At 41.9% G+C, this 27,148-nt stretch overlaps 1 protein-coding gene across 6 annotated transcripts in view; it reads right to left on the reverse strand.

The window, feature by feature from the left end:
- Window positions 1-5,576: 5,576 nt before the first annotated feature.
- Window positions 5,577-27,148, reverse strand: part of ccr6a (chemokine (C-C motif) receptor 6a) — a 66,740-nt gene continuing 45,168 nt past the window's right edge. For 3 of the 6 annotated variants that reach the window (XM_068044645.1, XM_068044646.1, XM_068044647.1), the window contains exon 2: window positions 5,577-10,423. In XM_068044645.1, coding sequence (XP_067900746.1) covers window positions 9,316-10,404 — 1,089 coding nt within the window. In that variant the 5' untranslated portion in view covers window positions 10,405-10,423 and the 3' untranslated portion in view covers window positions 5,577-9,315. Of the gene's footprint in view, window positions 10,424-19,024; window positions 19,112-24,201; window positions 24,283-27,148 lie in introns of those variants that run through there. The other 3 variants (XM_068044641.1, XM_068044642.1, XM_068044643.1) reach the window with 2 other exon arrangements.

The raw sequence follows: 27,148 nt of genomic DNA on the forward strand, positions 1-27,148 counted from the left end.
TTCTAGAACATCTGAATGTGGGTGGATCGCCTAACCGATACCACATTTCTGGAATGATTCTGTTTGCAGTGTAGGGACAGAAATCTGGGCCCCAGTGGAATTGAATCCAGACATCCTAATTTCCAGTGGATTAATGGTTATGTGGTTGGATCTGAAGATATGGTGAAAATTATGTGGAAGAAACTGCTTTCCTTCTCAAAGTCTCCTCAGTATACTTAAGCCATTCTAGGGCCTCAATGATGGAATTGTTCCGGTGTGTAATAAATGTCGCGTAGCTTACCATCTGTCCCCATCCCTCACTCCTCCAACCCTCCCTTGGAGGATAACATAGCAAAAGGAAGCCAGTTTGGTCTCTAGTAATAATTGAATGAGATTCCACTGTTGGCTTTACTCAAATCATCCCAATGAGTGACCCCTCATACACAGAAAGTGTCAGATCTGATGATGCTGATCAAAGTCATTATCTACAAGGTGATCAGAAGATTGTATTCAGAAATGAAATAACACTTGCGTTTATATAGTGCCTTCAACACATTAAAATGTCCCACGGTACTTCACGGAAGTGTAATCAAACAAAATTTGACACTGAGCCACATAAGGAGATGGTCAAAGAGGTAAGTTTTAAGGAGCGTCTTAAAGCAGGAGAGAGAGGTAGAAAGATTCAGTGAAGGAATTCCAGAGCTTAAGCCTAGACAGCCGAAGGCATGGCCTCCAGTGGTGGAGCATTTAAAATCATGGATAAGCACAAGGCCAGAGTTGGAGGAGCGCAGAGATCTCGATGGGTTGTAGAGCTGGAAGAGGTTACATAGATAAAAAGGGGTGAGACAGTGGAGGGATTTGAAAACAAGGATGAGAATTTTCAAATCAAAGCACTGTCAGACTGGGAGCCAGTGATGGGTGAATGGGACTTGGTGTAATTTAGGTTACAGGCAGCAGAGTTCTAATAGACTTCAAATTTATGTAGGGTGGAAGATAGGAGGCCAGTCAGGAGAACATTGGGATAGTCAAGTCTAGAGGTAGCAAAGGCATGGATGAGGACTTCAGCAGCAGATGAGCTGAGGCAGGGTGGAGCTGGGCGATGTTATGGAGGTGGAAGTAGGAGGAGAAAGATTAGGTTGAATTTCTTTTCTCAGAGGGTTGCTGAAGCATAGAATGCTGTAATGCAGGGAGCAATGTTGAGGGGGGGGGGGGACCATTGTTTCTTGCAAGAGAAAACTGGACAAATATTTGAAGCAGAGGGAGATATAGGGCTACAGGGAGAGCGCATGGCAGTGTGATTAGCTTTAAATTGTTCTAGCAATTGTCTTACTAATTTGAGTTTTTTGAGGAAGTGACGAAGATGATTGATGAAGGAAGGGCAGTGGATGTTATCTATATGGACTTCAGTAAAGCCTTTGACAAGGTCCCTCATGGCAGACTGGTACAAAAGGTGAAGTCACACGGGATCAGAGATGAGCTGGCAAGATTGATACAGAACTGGCTCGGTCATAGAAGACAGAGGGTATCAGTGGGAGGGTGTTTTTCTGAATGGAGGGATGTGACTAGTGGTGTTCCGCAGGGATCAGTGCTGGGACCTTTGCTGTTTGTAGTATATATAAATGATTTGGAGGAAAATGTAGCTGGTCTGATTAGTAAGTTTGCGGACGACACAAAGGTTGGTGGAGTTGCGGATAATGATGAGGATTGTCAGAGGATACAGCAGGATATAGATCGGTTGGAGACTTGGGCGGAGAAATGGCAGATGGAGTTTAATCCGGACAAATGTGAGGTAATGCATTTTGGAAGGTCTAATGCAGGTGGGAGGTATACAGTAAATGGCAGAACCCTTAGGAGTATTGACAGGCAGAGAGATCTGGGCATATAGGTCCACAGGTCACTGAAAGTGGCAACGCAGGTGGATAAGGTAGTCAAGAAGGCATACAGCATGCTTGCCTTCATCGGTCGGGGCATAGAGTATAAAAAGTGGCAAGTCACGTTGCAGCTGTACAGAACCTTAGTTAGGCCACACTTAGAATATTGCGTGCAATTCTGGTCGCCACACTGCCAGAAGGACGTGGAGGCTTTGGAGAGGGTGCAGAGGAGGTTTACCAGGATGTTGCCTGGTCTGGAGGGCATTAGCTATGAGGAGAGGTTGGAAAACCTCGGATTGTTTTCACTGGAACGACAGATGTGGTGGAGCGACATGATAGAGGTTTACAAAGTTATGAGTGGCATGGACAGAGTGGATAGCCAGAAGCTTTTTCCCAGGGTGGAAGAGTCAGTTACTAGGGGACATAGGTTTAAGGTGCGAGGGGCAACGTTTAGAGGGGATGTGCGAGGCAAGTTTTTTTACACAGAGGGTGGTGAGTGCCTGGGACTTGCTGCCGGGGGAGGTGGTGGAAGCAGATACGATATTGACGTTTAAGAGGCATCTTGACAAATACATGAATAGGATGGGAATAGAGGGATATGGGCCCCGGAAGTGCAGAAGGTTTTAGTCTAGGCAGGCATCAAGATCGGCGCAGGCTTGGAGGGCCGAATGGCCTGTTCCTGTGCTGTACTGTTGTTTGTTCAAAGAGCTGGCATATTCACGAAGGCTGATTGGTCTCCTGTTCTGCAGTAAACCTCTCTGGTTATAGTATATTCTTTACGTAAATAGATGCTAACATGGTGCTAATTCAAATTTAGTTCAATGGCACTAAGTAAAATTGCATATTGTCAGATGAATGTTTATATATATATATATATATATATATCACAAATTCATAATGCTGCTATAGTAATGGGATTTATTCCAGCCTTGTTGGGTATATTTAGTTTTTCCCTAATATAGTTGCGGCAAAGATAGATTTTTGCCTCTTGGATATTTTTAACTAATATTTTGCATTACTAGAAATAGTTAAGGGGTTAAAGACCAAGATAACACAAAGTACCTTTTAGCAGAGAGCAGTCTGGAAAGGACTTCATAATGTGTGAACAGAAAAATATTATGGCCAACAGAATGGCTGCCGTAAGTGTTAATAGGTTAATTTGGCAGTTATTTAGAATCACAAATATTTTTGCAATTGTAAAAGATTACTTACATACTATATTGATATTTGACTATATGTTCAAATGTAACTCTCAGAGATACAGTTATGTACTAGTTTTATTTCAGAATGTATACAAGGGCAGTCCTGAGCTACATGATCACAGATCAAATAATATGGTCGAACCTGGGGTAGAGGCTTTGAATAACAATTGTTTCAGATAATCTTGAGTAGGGGAACAAGGAAATTGATTTGTCGGTGCCCTTTTTGACTGACAGTTCAGGAATAGCATTCTCATTATAAAATGATATTAAGGGACAACTTACAGCCAGAGTTATTGAGTACTTGAACCTTGAAATGACATTTGTAAATGTTGTGTGTTTTAAAAGTTTCAGTGACAGGCTGGCAGGGCATGAGAGGCTAGATTGACATGCAATAAGTAGATTTCAGTTTAAAGTCATTAGAGAAAATGAGTGGAGTCTTTATTATTTTTATATGTCGAGGATATGATTTTTTTTCACTGTTATGCTATTCACTTGTCTCTCTTATGTAAATAAAATCACTTATTTGCCCAAAACTGCATCTTGATTTGGTAGGAGTGTGTATCCAGTCGGACTATCACATTTGGCAAGGATTCTCTGTTAAAGCCCCTGGGTTTTGCTGTCATTAATCTTGATATTGGGCAAGAGCAGATACACTCCACATAATAAGAAATGCAAAGACCTGTTATGGAAGGGTTTTGTAATGCTATCCCAAGAAAATATCCAGAGTAAAAACCCAAACACATGACAATAGTATAGGAGAATGTTGATGCAGCACTACTATGTTGTTGGTGTCTTATAGGCCATGCAGCAAAATGAATCATTAACAACTTATATTTATATAACACTTTTAATGTAATAAAACATCTCAAGACGCTTCACAGGAGCATTAGAAAACAAAATGACACACCGAGCCACATAAGGCGTTATTAGGTCAGATGACTAAAAGCTTGGTCAAAGAGGTAGGTTTTAAGAAGTATCATAAAGGAGGAAAGCAAAGCAGAGAGGTGGAGAAGTGTAGAGAGGGCATTCCAGAGCTTAATACCTAGCCAACTGAAGGCATGGGGCACCAAAGGTGGAGTAATTAGATCGGGAATGCTCAAGTGGACAATGCGAGTGCAGATATCTCAGGGTTCTGGGGTTGGAGGAAGTTACAGAGATGGGGAGGGGCGAGACCATGGAGGGATTCGAAAACAAGGATGGGAATTTAAAATCAAGACATTGCTTAACTGGGAACCAGTGTAGTTTAGCGAGCACAGGGATGATAGCAAAACAGGTCTTGGTGCGAGTAACGACACAGGCAGCAGAGTTTTGGATGACGTCAAGTTTACAGAGGTAGAATGTGGGAGACCAGCCAGGAGTGCATTGGAATAGTCAAGTCTAGAGGGAATAAAGGCATGAATGAGGGCTTCAGTAGCAGATGAGCTGCAACAGTGGCAGTGTTGGGTAATGTCACAGAGGTGAAAATAGGCAATCTTAGTGATGGCACGAATAGGAGGTCGGAAGCTCATTTCGGGGATCAAATGTGACACTGAGGTTGTGAACAGACTGGCTTAATCTTAGACTGTTGGCATGGAGAATGATAGAGTCAGTAGCTAGGGAACAGAGTTTGGAGCGGGCACCAAAAACGATGGTTTCAGTCTTCCCAATATCTAATTGGAGGAAATTTCTGCTCATCCAGTACTGAATGTCAGATAAGCAGTAAGCAGTCTGATAGTTTAGGAACAGTGGGGGAATTGAGAAAGGTGGTGGTGAGGTAGAGTCGGTAAACTTTGATAAGAGCATTACATCGATTCCACTTTGTGTTGTATTTAGGGTCCCGAGAATTCTGTGGAATCTCAAGGGTAGTTTCTGTGGCAAATACCAAATTTTGCAGCAAGGGAATGCAGATTCTGCAGCACATTACCAATTGGTCTACACATATTTAATACTTAAGTGTAATAGCAACTTACTGATTTAAAAATTGCACAAGTTTAGAGAACAGTAACAGAGTTATGAACGCACAGGGGGTGACATTGGATAGCGCGCCTGTCTGCTTGAACTGGGCAGAGGAAACAATCCCTGTGCTGGAACTGGTAAGCCTGAGGCCAAGCCAATATTGAGCCTTGGGCCTTCTTTAAATAAGACCTGCATGCTGCAGACATCTGCTGTGTATCCCCAGGAAGCTTATTGGTGAATTGGATTTAAATTTTGGCCTTAGCTTGTAGGGGTGGAGGAAGCGATCAGGAGGGGGCAGTAACAGTCTCTGAGACTGATATGGAACAGAAAAAAAGCACTCTTGCTTCTTCCAGTTCCACCTTCAGGTTTTTTTTATATAGAACTTACCTTTTTGGTAGTGGCCTTCAGTGGTCCCTTTAGGGACTACTAGTTAAGCAGCATATAGACTTAGATATCTAAATACAGCAGGCCCAGCTCCTTGCAGTCTTCCAGCCAAACCATAATGTTATTAAAATTAGGTTAGAAAAGTGCAATTGCAGATGGCATAATAGCAATAAATGATAGATAAGGAATAATTTTGTAGCATTCGTTTATTTCTATGAACACGACACACAATAACTGTTATTCATTAGATAATATGATGGTAAAGCAAAATCACATCTATAATCAAGTTATCATACACACTTCACAATAGCAATCACAATTTTATCATTTTAACTGGTTGTTTTCAATATTACAGCAAACTTGCCTAAAAGTAACCAAACAAAAGACTGGCATTTTACAAAGTCTGCTATTTAGCTTTTCTCCCCTCTTGACTCTACAAAGAGGTTTGCAAAGGTTCATGCAGACCAGTTCTTAGGACCCTCTACCAGTACCTATGTGAACTGACCATCAAGAAAACAAATAGGGGGCCATTTCATCCTGTCACTCTCCTAACTTCTCCTTTTGGAGGTAACTGGTCTCTAATCAGCACTCCCACAGCATCATGGCTGAGATCTAACTCAGCAAAGTGAGAATCCCTTTAAAATGGCATTGTATATCCTCACCGGACAGAAAGAAAGGACTCTGTTGGTTCTATACCTACAAAGTACCTGTAACAGATAGGGTTGTCTGATAATCAGAACAAGGACAATGAAGATTACAATTTAACTGTCATTCAAAGGGGAATCATAACACATTTGGATGTTTCACACAACTCCCTGAACAGCCAGCAATAGCTTGTTGTGAAATCCTAATTTCAGAGCCCCTATCCTGGCAGCCTGATATCATTGTCCACCAACACAAATAATTGTAATACAATTTTCACAGATATAAAAAAAAATATTTTAAGACACAGTGACTTAATATATTTCTATTTACAAATCTGGTAAAACAGTATGCAAAATCTGTACACCATGAAGACAATTCCCCTTTTAATCATCAGCATTAAAACAGAGCATTGTCCTAAAAATATATTCCTCCCATGACAGTGACAATTTTAAACACTGAATCAGAATTTCTGCATTTTCAGATTTAAAAATTGTAACAAAATATAGAATAAATGCAAATTAAGTTTTTTTTTAAAAAGTAGAAATATTGGGGAAAAATGAGCAAATGTAAAATGCATATTAACAAGTACTGTATTATTGAAAAATGATGTTCCAGTGATCAGCTTATCTTTGAAAAATCCAAATTTCCATTTGTAAGTCATAAGGTACATAATTTGGTACATGACAGCTCACAATAAACCCCAGAAATTTCAACACTTTTACCACGTGGCAAAATTTGTTGCCCAAGTATGTAATTTGCAAGCAAGTCTTAAAGCCCATTATGATGTTTAATTCTGAGCAGTAACAAATCACTTGGCATAATCATTGTACTTCACAACAGAAATATCCATTAATTCTCACAAGTCAGAATAGGTAATTGATTCTGTGATAATTCTGCTCACCAGTGCTAGCATTTAACATCTCTCTGTGCAGCTGGAAACAAGTGACATATTCTTTAGTTATGCATTTAAGGAGAGACTAGATAAGTACATGAGGGAGCAAGTTATACTGATTAGGTTAGATAAAGTAGGGTGGAAGCTCATGTGGACCATAAAATACTGGCATAGACCAGTTGGGCCAAATAGCCTGTTTTTGTACAGTAAATTCTATGCATCAGGTGTGATAAAAAGTTTACTTTGTATTGAACAGAAAATAGTTTTCTCATAGGTAAAGCTGGGTGTTGTCTCTAACAGCACAGTGGGAATATCTTCACCACACAGACTGCAGTGATTCAAAAATCCCATTTTCTCTAGGGCAATTAGGGATGGGCAATAAATGCTGCCACAATGCCCACATCCCATGAATGATTTTAAAAAAAAGCTTTGGAGCTTCTGAGTGAAGCCAAGGAACACTAATGGTAGCAGCTAATATTCTCATGAAATATTGAAGTAGCATACAGATTGAAAATAAGCAGAATCTGTAGGGCCGCTAATGATAATGATAATGTTTGCAATCAAAAACAAGTTGATGAATTAACAAAGAATAAACAAGTTTTCCAGCATGTAGTCTGATAAGAGGAGCACAAAAATTGCAATATATAATTTTTTAAATTAAAATTTTTAATGCAGCTTATTTGCATGACAAAACCAAATGAGGATGTTTAACTTGAATACTTGAAGTAAAAGCAAAATTGTGCTGCACCTTAGTTCTTATTTTTAATTCTGAGAAATGATGAAAAACAGGTGATTGAAAATAATATTTTTTGGAGTTAATTTGTCCACTAACTCAAGAGTAACATGAAATTGAAGCAAATGTTCACACTCTCTTTTCCACTATGCCACACACGATTTGGCAGGAGGTGCGTGAGAGTGGCCTGCCCCTCTGATTTTCCTTCATGTCCTGTGGGTTGTGACGATTACCTGCCAAATGATTCTGAACTTGTCATCTAGAGAGACTGCTGAAATATTTTGCACTGTAAGAGATTCTCTCTTTCCTATTTCAAAATTCTAGTTTGCAAATTTACACTAACAGCTCATCTTTCCAAAGCATGTGAGCTCAAGGTCTAAGAATGGTATTCTGGTTTAGGAGAGGGAAAATTATAAACAAAAACATATTTAAAAACTGTTTTTGTCCAAAACTGAATGATGGTTCTGATCATTTGACATTAATTTAATGACATCTTTGTCGTGTGGTAACAGTTTATGTGCATCCTGACTACCATTCTAAGCTATTTTTAACAGAAGTGTAGCAGGTCCTGTGTTCCCCTCAGTGTGCTAAAATTCTGTGTGCAATATACAAATTAATACACTGAAATTTTTGGGTTATATGAAAAAGATTGTCTCAATTAATTTTTATAAACTCCACAAGGGATATGGGGAATCGACTCCCATCAATAGAAGTTACTGCAAAGCTGATTAATTATGAGTTGCATTAAAATCAGGTTTGAATTCTGATTGAAGGCTATAGGATAAGAACAACATAGACAATCAATTACTCCATGGAACATTGGGGTTTCTGTATTATCCCAAGCATTTTGTTTTATTTTATTTCAGGTTTTATTTACTTATTTAACAAGTGACCATATTTCAAGACATGCCCCTGTTTATGAAGAGCTTTAAGCCATTTCTAAGAGATGTGCTGCTGTACAATATGAATCTAGGTTTGTTCTTTCTCCCTTCCGTGGTTCACTCATGCCACCCACCTTTTACAAGCCAAGAGGGTTCCAAGGGAACCTAGTGTCAGGCATCAGTTCATGCTGCTCCTCCAATTTGGAGGAGATGCCTTATGGCAATCTGAGTTGATTGCTATTCCACCTATCCATATAGAAGTGTCTCACATGATGCCAACATGGCTGTGATGGGGATTTTGCAAGGTGGAGAATTGTGAATGGAAATCTGTAGCATATCATGTTTTGGCACTGCACACAACTTGCAGCATATACTGAGCTATTATTCTACTAATATTCTTCTGAAATCCCTAAAATATCTTACATTAAAATAAGCTCCTCTCCTCCCTTTTAAATCTGTGAAATACAGGTGGTCAGAATTGAATTGTGTAGGTTGTAAGTTTGGAATGACTTCTTTTTGTGTCAGGGAGAGAAACTTCAGAAAGCTTTATTTTCTTGGGAATACTAACTTTGATCATCTTTATTAAGAGATTCAGCAAAGTCACAGATGGAGAAAATAGAAATGGTCTGTGCAGAGAAAGAGCGCAAGAGGCCTCAAAGTCTATTCTTCTCTTCCTCATCCACACAGTATGTGGTAGTAGATAGGAGAACAGGTGATACAGAACAGAACAGCACTTAAACATTTCCTCTTGGTGTGAAATTTGAACTAAAAAGTGCATGTCAAAAGCTGATAATCACATGGTAAAAGATGATGGGTTGTCAATATCAAAATCAGAAGTGCGCCTTGACACAAATGTTTCACTGGTACGTCTTGACGGGCTGTGGCGAAATGTAATGTACCTTTTGCTTAAACACCAGATATCACGAAGAACTTTTGAAAAATAAAACCTGAATTTAACGCCAATAAACACATAGAGAACGGGGTTCAGACAACAATGGAAAAAGGCTAAGGATTGTGTCACTGTACGCACAACAGTCATGCGTTTGTGATGTTCACAGTCAGTTGTTTTCCATAAAGCATCATGAAGTACAATGGCATTGTACGGCACTTGACAAATGACAAATGCTGCTACCACTGCCATTATAACTCGAAATGCCTTATGCCTCTGGAAATTTCTAGCTTGGAGAAGCGTGTTAATTATCAAAGAGTAACAGAAAACCATGATTAGTAGAGGTACAAAAAAACCCAGGGTTAGTTGTATAGTTGGAGCAATCATTTTACCGATGTCTGAATAGTTTTTAGGATACTTAGTATCACATACTATTTCTCCAGTTGTCTCAAACGTGTACATTTGACTAAAAATGAATGTTGGCAAGGATACAACAATTCCAGCTAGCCAGATAACTATACAAATAATTTTACTGTAAACCAGTGCCTTTCCCCTGTAATTGAAGGACTTAGTTGCATGAACAATAGCAATATATCGATCAATACTAATAACAGCTAGCAACAACATCCCACTGTAGAAGTTTATACTGTATATCCCCTTGAGAACTTTACATCCGATGTTCTGAAAGAGCCATCCTCTTGCTTCGGTTGCAGCCCAGAATGGTAGGGTAACTACGAACAGTATATCGGCTATAGCCAAATTCATTAGATACATGTCAGTTATAGATTTCACCTTCTTGTAAAAGGAATAGGTTAACACAACCAAACCATTGCCAATAATGCCTGCTGCAGTGATGATTGAATACAAAACTGGAATAAACACCAATGTAAATTTCCTGGTGTCATTCATTGTACACAAGAATTCCATGTCGTAATAATCAATAGTACTGTTGTATTCATCGTATTCGTAGTACATTTCATCATCGTTTTCCATTATTTTTGCTCAGTAAAGTCTGAAAAATATAATTAATGATCATTAAAGGCAAAAAGGCTGTTCATATGACACTGTTAGACATCATGAGACCATATGAAGTCATCAGTGGCCCAGATTACTCGTCCCCAGTCTTTTCCAACCTAATAATTCTTTCAAGCAACTCCTACAATCAATTTATAACTGTACTACCTTTTATTTTCAACATACTATGAGGAAGCAAGCCTCTGAATGTGGAGCAAGGAAACATTCAGTCTACTTTCTCATCATTCCCTGCAGCTCGTGCCAGGTTAATTTAAAGCCAACCCAGACAGCTTGTGGATGTACCCATTCCTAAAATGAAGCAAGGAGTTGTAACAGCAGTTCTATACTCTTAAATTTACTGTCCTAATTATGCCTTCATTAAGTTTGGTTACATGCCCACATTCTGATCTGGTGCTCTTTGTCAGCTGTGGCTCATTTGGTAGCACTCTCCTCTGAGTCACAAGATTGTGGGTTCAAATACCACCTCAGCAAGTTGAAGACAAAATCTAGGCTGGTACTCCAGTGCAGTACTGAGGGAGTACTGCACTGTCGGAGGTGCCATCTTTTGGATGAGATGTTAAACTGAGGCATGGTCTGCTTTCTAAGGTGGACATAAAAGATCCCATGGCATTATTTCCAAGAAAAACAGGGAAGTTATTCCCAGCACCCTGGCCATTAGTTATCCCTCAATCAACATCAGGAAAGCAGAATATCTGGTCATTATCACATTGCTGTTTGTGGAAATTTGCTGTATACAAATTGGCTGCTACATTTCCTATATTACAACAGTGACTTCACTTCAGAAAGTACTTTATTGACTGTAAAGCACTTTGGGACATCCTAAGGTCATGAAAGATGCTATATAAATGCAAGTCTGTTTAGTCGTGGAGGTTGTTGCTATGATATTGTTTTTCTCAATTATGGCCAACAGAATCACTTGATATCTTGGAGTATTAATACAATTAATTTTCTATTGAAGATAGCTGACTTGCTCTTCAGTTTTAACTCTGGCATATGCAGCTTAAGACCTACAGTTATGTATTCTGAATTCAAAGATGTTTCAGTTTAATTTCTGTCAATAAAAAAACATCCTGTGAATACACAACTGCTGGAAAAACACAAATATCAAGGCTGCCTTTTGCCAATTGTTGCGACAAATCTGTTTTTAAATCTGCAGATGGTTTCTGGTTACTTAATTCCTACCAGCTGCTGGCCGCTGGTGTTCCCACATGAGTGGAGTAGAAAAGTTGAAGAGCTTTACATGAATATGAACAGGTTACAGAGATTTTGCTATTTCAGACTGTGCTACAGTATGTGATGAATGATGTTGACTGTTAGTTTGTTTATGTGCGAGTTGCAGTGCCTGCTTATGTTCTGTAGAATGCTTGAGATCTCTTTGTTACTGCGAAGTAACTGGGATAAAGAATGCGTACCACCTATACTGAAGCAGCCATAGGGAAATGTGAGAAGTGGCATTGATAATCAATAAGATTATATTGGTATAATAAAAGCAAAATACTGCAGATGTTGGAAATCTGAAATAAAAACAAGAAATGCTGGAACCACTCAGTAGGTCTGGCAGTATCTGTGGAAAGAGACGTAGAGTTAACGTTTCGGGTCAGTGACCCTTCTTCGGAACTGACAAATATTAAAAATGTCACAGGTTATAAGCAAGTGAGGTGGGGGTGGGGCAAGAGATAACAAAGGAGAAGGTGTAGATTGGACAAGGCCACATAGCTGACCAAAAGGTCATGGAGCAAAGGCAAACAATATGTTAATGGTGTGTTGATTGACAAAGCATTAGTACAGATAAGGTGTTAACGGACTGAATATTGAACAGCAGCAAGTGCAAACATGAAAAAAAAAACAGTGGGTAAGCAAACTGAACAAACTAAGATGAAATGAAATAAATGCAAAAATAAGATTGTAAAAAATGTAAAAAAAGAAAAAAAAACTAAAAATGAAAGTAAAATGGGGGGCTGTCATACTCTGAAATTATTGAACTCAATGTTCAGTCCGGCAGACTGTAGTGTGCCTAATCGGTAGATGAGATGCTGTTCCTCGAGCTTGCGTTGATGTTCACTGGAACACTGCAGCAATCCCAGGACAGAGATGTGAGCATGAGAGCAGGGGAGAGTGTTGAAATAGCAAAAACCGGAAGCTCAGGGTCCTGCTTGCGGACTGAGCCAAGGTGTTCCGCAAAGCGGTCATCCAGTCTGCGTTTGGTCTCCCCAATGTAGAGGAGACCACATTGTGAGCAGCGAATACAGTATACTACATTGAAAGAAGTACAAGTAAATCGCTGCTTCACCTGAATGGAGTGTTTGGGGCCTGGGATAGTGAAGAGACAGGAGGTAAATGGGCAAGTATTACACCTCCTGTGATTGCAGGGGAAGGTGCCATGGGACAGGGACGAGGTGGTGGGATAATGGAGGAGTGGACCAGGGTGTTGCGGAGAGAATGATCCCTTCAGAATGCTGACAGCGGAAGGGAGGGGAAGATGCGTTTGGTAGTAATCTTATTATAATGGTCACCAGTTCCCCACTCACATCCTCAGTCAGTATTCTGGACTTGGTTAACGTGTTAACATTTTCTGACACAATTCTACGCAACTACCTGACAATGTGGAAAATTGCCCAGGTATGTCCCGTCTGCAAAAAGCAGGATAAATCCAATCCAGCCAATTACTGCCCCATTAGTCTACTCTCAATCATCAGCAAAGTAATGCCATGGGCAGTGCTATCAAGTGGCACTTACTCAGCAACAATCTGCTCGCCGATGCTCAATTTGCATTCCGCCAGAGCAACTCAGCTCCTGACCTCATTACAGCCTTGGTCCAAACATGGACAAAAGAGTTGAATTCAAGAGATGAGGTGAGAGTTATTGCTCTTGACATCAAAACAGCATTTGACCGAGTTTCGCATCAAGGAGTCCAGCAAAATTGAAGTCAATGGGAATTGTTGCCGGGATGGGGGGTGCGGAGGAATCTCCACTGGTTGGAGTTAAACCGAGCACAAAGGAAGATTGCGGTGGTTGTTGGAGGTCAAACATCTCACCCCAGGACATCGCTGCAGGGGTTCCTCAGGGTGGTGTCCTAGACCCAACCATCTTCAGCTGCTTCATCAATGACCTTCCCTCCAACATAAGGTCAGAAGTGGGGATGTTTGCTGATGATTGCACAGTGTTCAGTACTATTTGCAACTCCTCAGATACTGAAGCAGTCTGTGCCTGCATTCATCAACATCTGGACAAGATTCAGGCTTGGGCTGATAAGTGGCAAGTAACATTCACACCACACAAGTGCCAGGCAATGACAAGAGAGAATCTAATCATCTCCCCTTGACATTCAACAGCATTACCATCAATTAATTCCTCACAATCAACATCCTAGGGGTTACCACTGACCAGAAACTTATCTGGGCTAGTTATACAAGAACAGGTCAGTGGCTGGGAATTCTGCGGCAAGTAATTCACTTCCTGATTCCTCAAAGCCTGTCCGCCATCTACAAGGCACAAGTCAGGAGTGTGATGGAATACTGACCACTTGCCTGGATGAATGCAGCTCCAGCAACACTCAAGAAGCTCGACATCATCTGGGACAAAGCATCCCGTTTGATCGACACACCATCCGCCACCTTCAACATTCACTTCCTCGACCACTGACGTACAATAACAGCAGTGTGCATCATCTGTAAGATGCACTGCAGCAACTCACCAAGGCTCCTTTGACAGCACCTTCCCAACCTGTAACTACCACCTAGAAGGACAAGGGCAGCAGACGCATAGAAACACCACCACCTGCAAGTTCCCCTCAAAGTCACACACCATCCTGACTTGGAAATCTATCGCTGTTCCTTCACTGTCACTGGGTCAAAAACCTGGAACTCCCTGCCTAACAGCACTGAAATGTGCCTACATGACATGGACTGCAGCCATTCAAGAGGACGGCTCACCAGCACCTCCTCAAGGGCAATTAAGAATGGGCAATAAATGGTTTTTGTCGAGATTCATCCCAAGCAGCTCTGTAACACAGGAGTCTGTGCTCTACGGGCTGTTCCCAGGGACGCACACCGAGACAAACATCAACTGCTGCTGGAGGACTATCAATTCGGTGAAAGATGCCCTTTGGTCTGCCCGAAACTTGCTGGTCTTCCAGCGCAAAGAGTTGTCCACCACCGAATGTTGCAGACTGGCACATTCCAAGGTCCAGGACTATGTGCTGAGGGACGCACTAAAGCTTGCGGCAGCCGCAGCAAAGGCTCAATGGGGAAAGACCACAGTGTAAGGTGCCCCCACCAAGCTGAACTGAGGGGCTGGATCCATGGGAAACCCCTCGAACTGTATCGGAAAAGTTTTGTGTGCTGTAAATGTAAAAATGTATATGGCATGACAATGAGATGGAAGAGTTCTGAGGCAACTCATGATTGTATAGAAGGAAACCTTTGCGCTGTTTTAAACTGTTTGGGAATGTAATGTTTACAGATTTTTATGAATAAAGTATATTTTGGAAAAATAAATAAATAAATGCGGCCTTGCCAGTGACTCTCACATCCCAAGAATGATTATGGAAAAAAAACTATGCCTCCTCCAATGTTCTGCTTCTTATGATTCCGGTGGTTAATTCATAGGTTCATGAGACTGATCCTGCTCCTTCTCCTTGTGCCATTCCCAATGCTGATGACCCAGATGTGGGAGAGTGACAGTTGACTTAACATTTAGTAATTGATTGTTGGATTAGTCTGTTACAAATTCAAATTTCACTTTTTAAAAAAAAAAATTGTGCAGTATAAAAGTACTTAAAATACTTTCTATTCCCCTCCATTCATTCCAGTATATTTTAAGATTGTGTGGGTGCTTAAAATTTGAGATGAAATGTGATATCTATCTAAATGAGGATGTTCGCAAGCATCATTTGGAAGAAGTTTTAAATACTTGGGAAAAATAGTAATTGGAGTGCAAGTCAAAATGTACAGCTGTAATATAGTTGCTGTTCATATTGCAGTGCATACTGCAGTAACAACTAGATGCACACACATTGTGAGGAATTTTATGCTCTCCCCTGCATCAGGTTTGGAGGCAGGGAGAGCATGTAATAATTCAGAGTCCCAGGCTAATGCCCTGGATACAGGGGTTCAAATCCCACCATGACAGCAGGAGGAATTTAAATTCAATTGATTAATGAAAATCTGGAATTGAAATCTAGTCCCAGTAATGGTGCCATGAAACTATCAATTGTCACAAATACCCATCTGGTTCACTAATGTCCTTTAGGGAAGGAAATCTGCTGTCCTTACCTGGGCTGGCCTACATGTGACTCCAGACCCACAGCAATGTGGTGGACTCTTAACTACCCCCTGAGATGGCCTGGCAAGGCACTCAGTTGATATCAATGAAGAAACCTGTGCAGGTGTCATCCCGAGGTGCTGCCTGCCGCCAGAGTATCAACATTAGCGTAGCACCACACGAACAAATTTTCCCCCCTAAATGAGGTAGAGGAACAGATGCCTAGGGGCACAGGTGCATAAATCACTAAATGTTGATAGGGCCATACAATAGCAAGTAAAGCATTGGGGTTCATTTCTAGAGGGATAGAATTGAAATGAAGTTAGGGAACAGTTATCAGTGGCACTATTACACGTATATAAAAATGCAGTAGAAAAGGGAATAGTGCCAAAGGATTGATGATCAGCAAATGTGATACTTATATATAAAAAAGAACAAGCCCAGGGAAGTACCGACCAATTAGCTTATCAGTGGTAGGAAAGATAATGGAATCCTTAAATAAAGATGTAACAGAAAAATGTAGAGAAGTTGAAAATATAACAGTGTAGTCCACATGGATTCCAAAAGGGAAGGTCACCAACTTTACTGATAACAGATAGGGTAGATCAGGGAAATGAAGTACATGCACTATAATTGGCTTTTCAAAAAGCCTTTAATAAGGAAGACGTTAATAAACTTGCATGTAATTGTAAAATGAACTTCAATATAGTTAAGTGTGATGTAATATATTCTGGTAGGAAGAATAGGAGGTCATATATACTCCTTGGAAAATGAGTCTAAATGGGGTAAAGGAACAAAGGGTTTCTGGAAGTACAGATACACATATTGCTAAAAGTAGTGATGCAGGTTAATATGGCCATAAAAGAAGCAAAGGAAGTACTGTGGTTCATTTCTAGAGGGATAGAATTGAAAAGTACATAAGTTAAAGGGGCAGTGAGAAGTTGCAAAAAAGATTTGCTAGAATGGTACCAGAACTGCGAGGTTATGCCTATCAGAAAATATTGAACAGGCTGGGGCTCTTTTCTCTAGAAAGCAGAAGACTGAGGGATAACCCGATAGAGCTCTTCAAGATTATGAAGGGTTTGATAGGATAGATGTAGAGAATTGCAGGCAAGATTGAACTAGGACCCATAAATATAGGTAGTCACTAATAAATCCAAATGGGAATTCAGGAGAAACTTCTATACCCAGAGAGTGGTTAGAACATGGAACCCATTACCGCAGTGAACAGTTAAGGTGAATTGCATGGATGCATTGAAGGAGAAGATAAACAAGCACATGAGGGTGAAAGGACTAGAAGGGGTAGTATTAGATAACACATGAAGGAGAATGGAAAAGCAGGATATGCTGATAGGGTTAGTTGAAGTGGAGTGGGAGGAGGCTCATGTGGAGCATAAACACCAGTATGGACAATATAAAAAGAATTAGAGACACTGGAAAAGATGCAAAAAATATTTAAAAGAATGATACTTTGCCTCAGCTGGAGTATTGCGTCCCGTTCTGGGCACCGCATTTAAGGAAAGATGTGAAGGCATTGGAGAGAATGCAGAAAAGATTCATGAGAATGGCTCCAGGGATAAGGAACTTCATTTACGAAGATAGATTGGAAAAGTTGGGACTGTTTTCCTTGGAGGAGAAGGCTGAGAGGAGATTTGATAGAAAAATCATGAGGAGTCTGGAGAGAGTAGATAGGGAGAAACTGTTTCTACTCGTGAAAGGATCAAGAACGAGGGGGCACAGATTTAAGGTAATTGGCAAAAGAAGCAATGGCGACAAGAGAAAAATCTTTTTTATGCAGCGAGTGATTAGGATCTGGAATGCACTGCCAGAGAGTTCGGTGGAGGCAGGTTCAATTGAGGCATTCAAAAGGGAATTAGATAGTTACCTGAAAAGGAAGAATGTACGGGACTATGGGGAGAAGGCAGGGGAATGGCACTAAGTGAATTGTTCACTCAGAACCAGTACAAACATGATGGGCTGAATGGCCTCCCTTCTGTGTTGCAATAATTCTGTGATTCTGTGGTACCAGAACTGAGAGATTATACCCATCAGGAAAGATTGAACAGGTTAGGGCTTTTTTCTCTAGGAAAGAGAAGGATGAGAGGATGACCTGATAAATAAATAAGATCATGAAAGGGCTTGATAGGGTAGATGTAGAGAAGATCTTTCCACTCATGGGGGAGACCAAAACAAGGGTCCATAAATATAAGAAAGTCAATATTAAATCCAATAGGGAATTCAGGACAAACTTCTTTAACCAGAGAGTGATTAGAATGTGCAACTTGCTACCACAAGGTGTAGTTAAGGCAAATGCCATAGATGCATTTAAGTGGATAACACATGAAGGAGAATGGAAAAGCAGGATACGCTGATAGGGTTAGATGACGTGGGTGGGAGGAGGCTTGTTTGTGGTATAATCACCATGATGGATCTGTTGGGACACATGGCCTGTTTCTGTGCAGGTCTAAACAAATTACACCTTACATATCAACCTAGAAAACATACAAAATCTGACAATCTACTTTGAAAAGCTGACTGGGTACCTATTGTCCAATTATTTCAGATCCAACCACATCTCACAGATATCATATATCATGGTCCTCAGTTGGTGAATCTGTATTGCATCCACTTCAAGTCCAATATATCCTTCCTGCAGTTCAGTGCCTAGAATGGAATGCAATACTCCAGATAGTTGCATACAGCCTCAGTCAGATCCTGAGCATAACTTCCATCCTTTTATAATCCAGCACTCCACGGAGCTATGCTGTCAGTCCCAATTCCCATAGCCTGTTTGCCTTTTTGATTGCTTTTGTACCTGTCTATTAAATTTAAATGGTTCACAAATCTTTTTGACGCCTTTACAGTTCCTAGTTTCTCAGCATAAAGAAAATACTCTGGGTCGAAAATCGATAACCTCGCTCTGGTCTACATTAAAGTCCATTTTCCATAGTTTTGCCCACCCACAGTCTTTGCATTTTTGCAACTTCCTGACCCCATATACACTACTTACTTCCCCTCCTAATCTTAGTGTCACTGACAAACTGAGATATATAACTCCCTATTCCTTTATCCAAGACATTAATAAATATGAAGGCCCCAGAACAGATCCCTGGGGAGCATTACTTGTCACTTCCTGCCAATCTGAGTAAATGTTTTTTTATCCCCACACTCTTATCTCCTACTCCCCCAACCAATTTCCAACAACCAAAGTCAAAAACTCCTTCCAATCCCACATCCTCGAAGCACTTTGGAACATCCTATGGTCAAGAAAAACTGCATGTAATTGCATGTTATTTATTATTAATGTAGTTCATACCTGTGGTATTGAGTAAAACAATATCTGTCTTTCTCCAATACAGTGTTGTCTTATATGAGGAAGATGCAATTACTGCAGTGTGGTCGCCTGAAATTTCAAAGTATAATATTAAATAATCAAGCATAAAGTAAAATCATGATGCTATCTGTTAATGATATGAATTTAGGAAGTCTGGCCTCTCTAATTCTATTATGCCTTCTATGTTTTGAAAAACAGCAGCAGCAAAATGCACACAACCATCCCTCTTAAATGCCAACAAGAATTGGCAAAATGTTTTAATTTTCAAATAAAACAAATCTACCCAACTGCGTGACAATTTTTCAGGCAGTAGCACAATATGATTTTGCAAATAAGCCCTAAATTGCACTTTATTTATATATTTGTCATCAGTCATAAAACACATATTTTGTGAGGTTGTCTTCTATTTTTAATTGCATTTAAGCATTAAGTGTCCTCCTTAGCAGAGTTCATCTACACAAAATAAATTTGATCAATCTGTTTATCAACAAATGGGCCATCTGCACCTCTTGGCTACTTAGCTGCCACCCTTGGTTCAATAGTAGCAATCTCGCCTCTGGGTCAAAGGTTGTGGTTCAAATCCCACTCCAGAGACAGGAGCTAGCTGACGATTCAAGGCAGCACTGAGAGCACGCTGCACTGTAGGAGGTGCTAGTTTTTGGATGAGACATTAAACAGAGGCCCTGTCTGGCCTCTCAAGTGGATGTAAAAGATCCCATGATATTATTTGAAGAGGAGAAAAAGAGTTTGCCTTGATGTCCTAGTCAATATTTATCCTCAGGAAATATCACTAAAACAGATTTTCTGGTCATTATCTCATTGCTGTTTGTGGGATCTTGCTGTACACAAATTGTGTTTCTTTACATTACAACAGTGACTACACTTCAAAAGTACTTAATTGACAGGAAAGCACTTCGGAATGCCATGAAAGGCACTATATAAACGCAAGTTTCTTCTTTCCATGACTGGAATTTTTCTTAGAATTCCGAGAGGACAAGGTGGTAACCTTCAATCATCTGTTAACCATTTATCAGGCGAGGTTTCTCACTTTCCCTCATTGTACAGTCTGTTCAAAAGATTTGATTAGAGGAAACAGCGACCAATCTAGTACACTCTTATTGGCTAAGCAAGTTGAGGAAATAACTCCTTAGGATAGTCAATGATTTTTTAAACCTACAGTGAGTAAAATATCATTCGAAAAAAGGTAACTGTATCATAGATATCTCAAATTCTTCCATTTTATGCTCGAATTACATACATTTATGTAAGTGTAATAGCAAAGGCTAGAAAATTGATGTGAAAGGGCACCTTTACTTAGTATCACTCATTGTGACCCTACCTCTGTTGCTCAAAGAAAAAGCTGGTGGCTTTAGTGGTGTTGATATTAGTGTGCCATGCACTCCTCCATTTTCATGTGGCTTTTAATGATTTAGATAAAAATAAAAATCAAGATCTCTCCTCTGCTGTCAGGAAAACCATGCAAGCCCAAAAAATCAGCTTGTGATTTCTTGGCAGATAGTAAGGTACCAACTGAATATGGTGGACAAGAGGTAACAAGGTTCCTTGGGTGAGAAATTGGAGTTATTTGCACCTGTGGGCTTCGAGCTCCAAAATGGCATCTGTGGCAAATACACACACTTGTGGGGAGAATCACGCCAGATACCATATTGCTGAGGTTGTTAACATGCACACAGTGAACATCCGCCTTAAGTATGCAATGTAGGTAGATCGTGACATCAATTAGCATACGATGCTGATTTGAAAGTATTGGTGCAATTTTGGAGCTCAATGCTCCAGCTAATGCCCTCTATTAACCTTGCACAGCTAAACACGTATACAGCAACAGGAAACAGCCCCCACCCCACTGGTGCTATTTAAACTAACCAACTACTTACAGGTTAGTAGCCGGTTGATTTCTTCTGGCAGTTGCTTCGATTCTACAAGTGTTGGTGTTTTCAATAATTATTTAAAATTACAGGGAGTGGTACGGCAGGTACTGAAAGTGTTTTTGCTGACATCAAGGCTTCTGCACAAATCAGTTTCTCCCAAACGTAGTCCACTAATAGGCATTCCCCTTGAAATACAGCATGACTTGGACAATGAAAAGAGGCTATGCAGAGTAGAACAAGCTGCTGAAGGGGCAGGCAAACAAGGGAGAATGGTTCTCAGTAGGAGGCCATATTTGCCCACGAGGGCAATTAGGGATGGGCAATAAATGCTGGCCTGGCCAGCGACGCCCACATCCCATGAATGAATAAAAAAAAACGATGTTCACAATTCTCCGAACTGAACCTCAGCAAGGAATAATGTGAGAGGGCATAGACAAGGATGTACTTACTGAAATCTGCCACCTGTAAACTCAGGGCAAGGAATATATTGCCAATGGCTGTCAAAATGAACTTTTATGCATCTGGCTCCTTCCAGGCTGAGGCTGGAAATATTTGCAACCTCCCTCTTGCGCTCGGGAGGCCACTGAGGCCCTCTACTGAACGACAGCTAACAACATTTCATTCTCTCTTGGTAGAGTCAAGCAGGCGGAGTGAACACCTGGCTTCACTGGGATTACAGACTTCCCCATGGTGCAGACTGCCATTGACTCCACACACAGTGCTTTGCGGGTACCGCATGTTAACTCTGCCCTATACCAGAACCGAAAGAAATTCTACTTTCTCAGCATCCAGCCGGTGTTTAACCGTAGGCAGCGAATCATGCAGGTCAATGCCCAGTATCCCGGCAGCAGTCATGATGCCTTCATTCTGTTGTAATCCACCACTTAATATTTAAGCAACCACAGCAAACTAGAGGGTGGCTGCTGGGTGATAAGGGCTATCTGATGTCTCCGGCATGTAACCCATGCACACATTTACAGCATGAAAGTCATTCTGCCACATGAAATGTAATAGAGTAGACCATTGTCATGCCGAAACAATGCTTTGGTGGGCTGGACTGCTCGAGAGTAGCACTGCAGTACTCGACTGCGCAACTTCATCATCATGAAAGGGCAGCCGTTTCCATCAGCAATATTGCATGTAGCTGAGGAGGAGGAACAGGAGTATGAGGAAGAGGAGGAAAAGAAAGAAAGAAGGCAACTTATGCAGCCCCTTTCTGGTTGCGCCGTCCGTGAAGAATTCATCTGAGTGCAATACCAGTAATTGCAACCCAAATTCCCCATTCGCCAATCATACCCCTCTTTCCCTTCCCTGTGCCATTGACTATCGCAATGTCAACTCGACCACAATACACAACTAAAAACCACGATATAAACATGCCAAATCAAGTTTAAATGAAATCATGCCCTATTGCATACATCAACTAAACACCCTTGTGCATTCTTTTAATTCTGGTCTTCCATGCCTGCCCTATTGCTCCTCTACAGTGCTACCCCACTGGTTGCAGGATGGCTGGTGCTAACTTTCAGTGGAGGAGACTGCAGATGGTCATGGAGAATGACCTCGGACATCTCTTGGCCCAGGAGACCAGCTGCAGACTGCACAATCTCCACATGAGTGTCAGCAATCTGGACTGGCTGGCTGACAGGCAACAGCAAGGGCACTGGCAGAGTGGCAGGACTAGGATGATAGAGCTATTGCCACTCCCCAGGGTGGTGCCTCAGCCATCCTTGTAATCTGTTGGAGGACAGATTGCTGTAACATTTTGCAAGCCTCTTTGAACACTCTAATCCCCAGGAGGCTGAGCTTGCATGGCAGCACTCAGACACCCTCAGAGTCTTGCTATTTGTAGTGTACATTAATGATTTAGATGTGAATATAGGAGGTATGATCAGTAAGGTCGCAGATAACACGAAAATTGGTGATGTCGTAAATAGTGAGGAGGAAAGCCTTAGATTACAGGAAGATATAGATGGGCTGGTAAGATGGGCAGAGCAGTGGCAAATGGAATTTAATCCTGAGAAGTGTGAGGTAATGCATTTTGGGAGGACTAACAAGGCAAGGGAATATACAATGGATGGTAGGACCCTAGGAAGCACAGAGGGTCAGAGAGACCTTGGTGTACTTGTCCATAGATCACTGAAGGTAGCAGCACAGGTAGATAAGGTGGTTAGGAAGGCATATGGGATACTTGCCTTTATTAGCCGAGGCACAGAATATAAAAGAGCAGGGAGATTATAATGGAGCTGTATAAAATGCTAGTTAGGTCACAGCTGGAGTACTGTGTACAGTTCTGGGCACAACACTATAGGAAGGATGTGATTGCACTGGAGAGGGTGCAGAGGAGATTAACCAGGATGTTGCCTGGGCTGGAACATTTCAGCTATGAGGAAAGACTGGATAGGCTAGGGTTGTTATCCTCAGAGCAGAGAAGGCTGAGGGGGGGACCTGATTGAGGTATACAAGATTATGAGGGGCATAGATAGGGTAGATAGGAAGAAATCTTTTCCCTTAGCGGAGGTGTCAATAATCAGGGGGCATGGATTTAAGGTAAATGGCAGGAGGTTTAGAGGGAATTTGAGGAAAACTTTTTTCACCCAGAGGGTGGTTGGAATCTGGAACACACTGCCTGAAGGGGTGGTAGAGGCAGGAACCCTCACAACATTTAAGTAGTATTTAGATGAGCACTTGAAATGCCATAACATACAAGGATACGGGCCAAGTGCTGGAAAATGGGATTAGAATAGATAGGTGATTGATGGCCGGCATGGACACAATGGGTCGAAGGGCCTGTTTCTGTGCTGTATAACTTTATGACTTTATTAGGTGGCTGCTGCTTTTGCTGCTATGGAATCTGCGACATTGGTCAGATGCTGCATCATGGGGGTCCACAAGTGTACAAATGGAGTAGGCCACAACTTCCATGCTGGAAAGGATAGGCTCCAACGTCTTTGTAAAACACTGTACCACATTGGTGCTGTTTTCCTCCATGCTCCTTGACATATACCACTGACTTTTTGGCAAGCTTTCCAATGCACCAAGCATTTCATGGTGCATACCTATCAGTGTTCTTCTGTAGGCTACCCCATTGAAGCGTTCATCTGAGTCCACTGTAGCAGAATTCATATGTGACCACAACTTCTGGTGAGCTGGCATCTGTGCTATCCTTCCCCCCAGCCGTGGCTGCAGGCCACTTCTGCCTGGTGCTCACAATGATCAGAAGCTACTTCTTTGCTATCCTCTAAATTATGTGCAATGTGAGTAACTGACCCACGAGTGCGACATTGGTGCATCTTCATCATCACTGTCTTCTTGTTGTACCTCCACTACGTGGCCGGGTTGCACTTCTTGGGCTTCTGACAGGAGAAAGGCACAATGGTAAGGTTATGGTATCAGGGGTGGGGGTAGGAAGTGGAAGGGAGGCGAACACTTACAACATCTGCAGCTTGTAAATCAGAAGAGCATGAAGGCTGATAGGGAGGCCGGATATGAGAAGGAAACTTTGGCATGAAGTGAAGTGCCGCAGCCTACAGGGCTACAGACCAAGAGCTGGAAAGTGGGGTTAGGCTGGATAGCTCTTTATAGGCCAGCATAACTATGATGGGCTGAATGACCTTCTTCTGTGCAACAACTTTTCTATATTTTTATGAGGATATGATCATCTTCAATGGAGTAGCAGATAGTGAAGGGGACTGTCAGAGAATACAGCAGAATATAGATAGACTGGAGAGTTGGGCAGAGAAATGGCAGATGGAGTTCAATCAGGGCAAATGCGAGGTGATGCATTTTGGAAGATCCAATTCAAGAGTGAACTATACAGTAAATGGAAAAGTCCTGGGGAAAATTGATGTACAGAGAGATTTGGGTGTTCAGGTCCATTGTTCCCTGAAGGTGGCAACGCAGGTCAATAGAGTGGTCAAGAAGGCATACGGCATGCTTTCCTTCATCGGACGGGGTATTGAGTACAAGAGTTGGCAGGTCATGTTACAGTTGTATAAGACTTTGGTTCGGCCACATTTGGAATACTGCGTGCAGTTCTGGTCGCTACATTACCAAAAGGATGTGGATGCTTTGGAGAGGGTGCAGAAGAGGTTCACCAGGATGTTGCCTGGTATGGAGGGCGCTAGCTACGAAGAGAGGTTGAGTAGATTAGGATTATTTTCATTAGAAAGACGGAGGTTGAGGGGGGACCTGATTGAGGTGTACAAAATCATGAGAGGTATAGACAGGGTGGATAGCAAGAAGCTTTTTCCCAGAGTGGGGGATTCAATTACAAGGGGACACGAGTTCAAAGTGAAAGGGGAAAGGTTTAGGGGGGATATGCATGGAAAGTTCTTTACGCAGAGGGTGGTGGGTGCCTGGAACGCATTGCCAGCAGAGGTGGTAGACGCGGGCATGATAGCGTCTTTTAAGATGTATCCAGACAGTTACATGAATGGGCAGGAAGTAAAGAGATACAGACCCTTAGAAAATAGGCGACAGGTTTAGATAGAGGATTTGGATCGGCGTAGGCTTGGAGGGCCGAAGGGCCTGTTCCTGTGCTGTAATTTTCTTTGTTCTTTGTTTCAATTCCATTACTGCCAAATAAGCAGCACCATCTCCTCTATGGGGGTTAGGACATGCCTGTCCACCTCCAGTTAGCCCTTGCTGCCTCCAGATGTATGCCAATTTGTCCTAAAACAGAGAAGGAAGTGTGTCAATGAGTGCCCTGCAATCTGTTTGGCTGATGTGCCTGACATAGCTGAATATTTGGCAGTGTGTGCAACCTGTAAAATGTGGGGGTGAGGTTTGCAGCAGTACTAATTGTCTGAGGGTGAGGTGGAACATGTTAGGTATGAGTCCTGACTGATAGGGATTGCTGGTAAGTGAGTGATGAAGGTGTGGTGAATTGAGCAGTGACTAAGGCTAGTGATGCAGTGGTAGCATACGACATTTGAAGATGCATTCATTGACCATGACCACTCATGCGTAGCCATTGAACTTCTTGAAGAACTGCATCCAGGTCCTCTGGTTTGACTCCTGGTATTGACCTCCACAGCTAGCTGCTGCCACTGCTTTCTGAGTGTGTCTGGAGATACAAGACATCTCTCCTCCTTTCCACCTGCTCCACCAAGGCCTCCAGTGCAGCATTTTAGATTAGATTAGATTAGAGATACAGCACTGAAACAGGCCCTTTGGCCCACCGAGTCTGTGCCGAACATCAACCACCCATTTAGACTAATCCTACACTAATCCCATATTCCCACCAAACATCCCCACCTGTCCCTATATTTCCCTACCACCTATCTATACTAGTGACAATTTATAATGGCCAATTTACCTATCAACCTGCAAGTCTTTTGGCTTGTGGGAGGAAACCGGAGCACCCGGAGAAAACCCACGCAGACACAGAGAGAACTTGCAAACTCCACACAGGCAGTACCCGGAATTGAACCCGGGTTCCTGGAGCTGTGAGGCTGCGGTGCTAACCACTGCGCCACTGTGCCGCCCATTTGAAAACCTTGGCACCTGCACTCTCCCATGTTATGACATTCTTCAATGTTTCCTGGATCAAAGTCACTTCCTGCACAATTGCAAGCATCTGCTGCAGCCACAATACACCTCCCTTTTAAGAAGTGCAGGCTAGGTTTGAGAAGTGCAGGCTAGGTTTAAGTGGTCTAGGCATTCAAGACATTGGATCACTGCTGATGGGTCCAACAATGCAGTTAGTGCTGGCTGGATGCTGAAAATCATTGAAATGAACTGACAGCATGAACTTAGCCTGCTGCCTATATTGCAATCAACCAGCACAGATTAATCCTATATCGTGATCCCCATGCTGTTTTTTGGGGATCCTCTTTTTCTTTCCATTACAGACAGATAAATTAACTTGTCAGACTAAATACAATTTCCTCTCACCTCCCATACCTTGGGCTGGATTTTACCAAGCTCCTGATGTTGGGCTCCATGGTAGGGGGCCCAAAGTTCCGGCAGAGGCTCGCCACGGAGCCCGACACTGGGAGGGCAGGGCCCGATCCTCCCAGTGGCGGCAAGGCTCTGTGGTGACCCCCGCCCAACACCCTGCTGTTGGACGATGGGACCTGCATCTACATATGTAAATAAATAAAATGAATAAATTTAAATACACTTACATCGAACCTTCCGGGCCCGCCACGATTTTCAGTGCGGCAGCTGGCACTCCCACGCCTTCACTTCCCAGTCTGGGGAAAGCAGGTGT

The sequence above is a fragment of the Heterodontus francisci genome, chromosome 13 (assembly GCF_036365525.1).
Source record: "Heterodontus francisci isolate sHetFra1 chromosome 13, sHetFra1.hap1, whole genome shotgun sequence".
NCBI classification, from domain to species: domain Eukaryota; kingdom Metazoa; phylum Chordata; class Chondrichthyes; order Heterodontiformes; family Heterodontidae; genus Heterodontus; species Heterodontus francisci.